The sequence below is a fragment of the Empidonax traillii genome, unplaced genomic scaffold (assembly GCF_003031625.1).
Source record: "Empidonax traillii isolate 1590-97213 ecotype Southwest subspecies unplaced genomic scaffold, ASM303162v1 scaffold2310:size40953, whole genome shotgun sequence".
NCBI lineage: Eukaryota > Metazoa > Chordata > Aves > Passeriformes > Tyrannidae > Empidonax > Empidonax traillii.
Genome location: NW_020957503.1, coordinates 7,598 through 10,337, shown reverse-complemented (window position 1 = coordinate 10,337; position 2,740 = coordinate 7,598). Strand labels below are relative to the sequence as shown.

Genomic DNA, 2,740 nt, shown 5'->3' with positions numbered 1-2,740 from the left:
AGGCTGGATCTGTGGGATCAGTGGGATCAGGCTGGGTCTGTGGGATCAGGCTGGATCCGTGGGATCAGTGGGATCAGGCTGGATCCGTGGGATCAGGCTGGATCCGTGGGATCAGACTGAGTCAGTGGGATCAGGCTGGGTCTGTGGGATCAGTGGGATCAGGCTGGGTCTGTGGGATCAGTGGGATCAGGCTGGATCTGTGGGATCAGTGGGATCAGGCTGGGTCTGTGAGATCAGGCTGGATCTGTGGGGTCAGTGGGATCAGGCTGGGTCTCTGGGATCAGTGGGATCAGGCTGAGGGGGGGCAGGTCCTGCCCTGGGCTCCCCATGGAATACAACAGAATGCTCCAGGCTGGGGGCAGGACGGGAAGGGAGCTGTGGGGGCTGGATGAGGGGGCACAGACACCTGGCCTGTGTCAGCCACGGCGTGGGGACACGGCCAGAGGTGGCCTTGGCAGCGCCCAGGGCCTTCCTTGGCCCCCTCCCACAGCCCCGAGTCCCCTGCCCCTCCCTCAGCCCCTCTCTCCTCTCTCCCCCCAGGTATTTCTTCCCACGGCAGCTCCTGATCCGCTATTTCTGGACGCCGCAGCAGCAGCGGGAGTTCCTGGCAGTGGACGATTCCATCCGCAGGGCCTCGTACCCGGCCGTGCTGCAGGGCCTGGCGAGGGCCGCGCGTTCCCTGCCCGAGCCCCGGCCCCGGCAGCTGCTGCAGCAGCTCTGCTCCCAGGTAACCCCCCCTGGCTCACACCCTCGCCTTGGGGGGTGTCACCTGGCTCAGGTGTCACCTGGCACAGGTGTCACCCGCCCTCCCGGGGCTCCTGCAGGTGCAGGGAGGTGCCCGGCCCCACCTGGCCCAGCTCTTGGCCGTCAGGAGTTCCTTCTCGGGGTCTGCGCTGGTGCTGAGCGGGCTGCAGGTGGATCACGTGGTGAGTCCAGCTCAGTGTGGGTGCTGCCCCCAAACCAGTCCATGTGTGGATGGAAAGCTGGAGGGGTGGCCCTGAAATCCCCCCCATGTGTCCTGGGCTCACCCCCATCCCACAGGCAGCAGGTGAGGGGGGGCTCAGGTGAGACCCCACCTGCAGTGCTGCCTCCACCTCCCAGCATCAGGAGGACGTGGAGCCTCCGTGAGTGAACCCAGAGCGGCATTTTGGGAAGGAATTCCTGCCTGTGAAGGTGGGGAGGCACTGGGTGGGACTCCAGGGAATGCCCCATCCCTGCAAGTGTTCAAGGCCGGGCTGGATGGGCCCCCCGGGCGGGTGGCAGTGCCGTGGGTCCCACCCCTGTTTCGGGAGGGGTTGGATGTGCCCCAGGTGACCTCCCCTCGTGTCCTGCAGAGGGCCCTGAGCCGGGTGCTGTTCCTGACCCCCCACTTACCGGCCGTTCTCCTGCGGCATCGCCTGCTGAGCCACGTCCTGGAGATCCGGCACCTGGACCGGGCCCTGCTGCGCTTGGGGCTGGGGCAGCTCTCTGAGGAGGAGCTGCGAGCGGTGAGGACCCTCAGCAGCCCTGTCCCGGGGCTGTGGCACCCCAGCTGGCACCCTGGGGCACAGGGGGGGTCCCCCAGGCCCACCCTGGGGGGGTGGGGGTTGCCCTGTCCTGGGAAGGTGTTCCCCCACACAAGGATCACACCTGGAACCACACCCAGGCTCCTCGTGCCGTGGCAGGGTCCTGGTGTGCTGCTGGTGCTCCGTGGACCCACCCCCGACCGTCTGTGTCTCCCCAGGCCTGTTACCTGCGTGGGCTCAACTCCACCCACCTGGGCCGGGCTGAGTGTGGGGCGTGGCTGGAGCAGTGGCTGCAGCTCTCCTGTGAGCTCCAAGGTACGGCTGGGGGGGACACACGGGGGGCCCCCCGAGCTTCTCCGGGTACAGGGAATTCTGGGGTGAAGGGGGCACTTTGTCCCCCTCTGGACTGCCAGGTGTGCCTGTCCCACAGAGCCCTGGTGGCAGATTCCATCCCCAGGGGAAAGGAAATGGGAAGGGGAGGGAAATGGGGTGCCCTCATGCCCATCCCAGTGCTCCCCTAGTGCCCATCCCAGCACTGCCCAGTGTCCCCTGTGTCCCCTCCTGTGCCCACTGCAGGACCCCCAATCTTCTCACTGCCCATCCCAGCACCCCCAGTGTCCCCCAGTGCCCACCCCAGTCCCAGCACTCCCAGTCTGCCCAGTGCTCCCCCGTGCCGGTCCCAGTGCCCCCAGGCTCTGACCCTGCTCCCGTGTTCCTGCAGCGTCCGAAGCGTCTCTGCTGGCCCACAGCATGGTCCTGCTGTCCCTCAACTACCGCCGGCCCTCCGAGTGACGGCCTGGTGTCCCTGCCCTCGGCCTCGCGCCCCGCCCCGGGGATTCCCAGCCCGGGCTGCCGGAATCCCCAAATCCCGAAATCCCGAAATCCCGGCGCTCTGCGGAGCCCGCGCTGGGTCCTCACTCCCCTCGGAGCCCTCGGGAGTGAGCACGACCAGGAGACGTGGCCTCGTTGTGCCAGCAATTAACTGCGTCCCGCTAATTATGGGAGACCGTGAGTGGCTGCCTGGCCCGGGGACGGCTCCGGGGGATCCGGGCGCTTCGTGCCGGAGGCTTTTCCCTCGTTTCTTTTGTGCACTGAACAGTCTTAAGTGTAAAACTCCTAACCCCGAAGGGTTAAGAGACTCCCGCAAATCCCCCCTCGGAACCTCGGACCTTTCCCAGGAGGATTCCGGGGTTTGTCTGTCCGGAGCAGGCGGAGGGAGGGAGGAGGGTGGGAGG

At 66.9% G+C, this 2,740-nt stretch overlaps 1 protein-coding gene across 2 annotated transcripts in view; it reads left to right on the top strand.

Annotated features, from left to right (window-relative positions):
• LETMD1 (LETM1 domain containing 1) overlaps positions 1 to 2,330 on the top strand; it is a 4,794-nt gene extending 2,464 nt beyond the window's left edge. For both annotated transcript variants that reach the window (XM_027909681.1, XM_027909682.1), the window contains exons 5-9: positions 541 to 727; positions 825 to 926; positions 1,335 to 1,487; positions 1,724 to 1,820; positions 2,227 to 2,330. In XM_027909681.1, coding sequence (XP_027765482.1) covers positions 541 to 727; positions 825 to 926; positions 1,335 to 1,487; positions 1,724 to 1,820; positions 2,227 to 2,297 — 610 coding nt within the window. In that variant the 3' untranslated portion in view covers positions 2,298 to 2,330. The remainder of the gene's footprint in view (positions 1 to 540; positions 728 to 824; positions 927 to 1,334; positions 1,488 to 1,723; positions 1,821 to 2,226) is intronic.
• Positions 2,331 to 2,740: the final 410 nt, after the last annotated feature.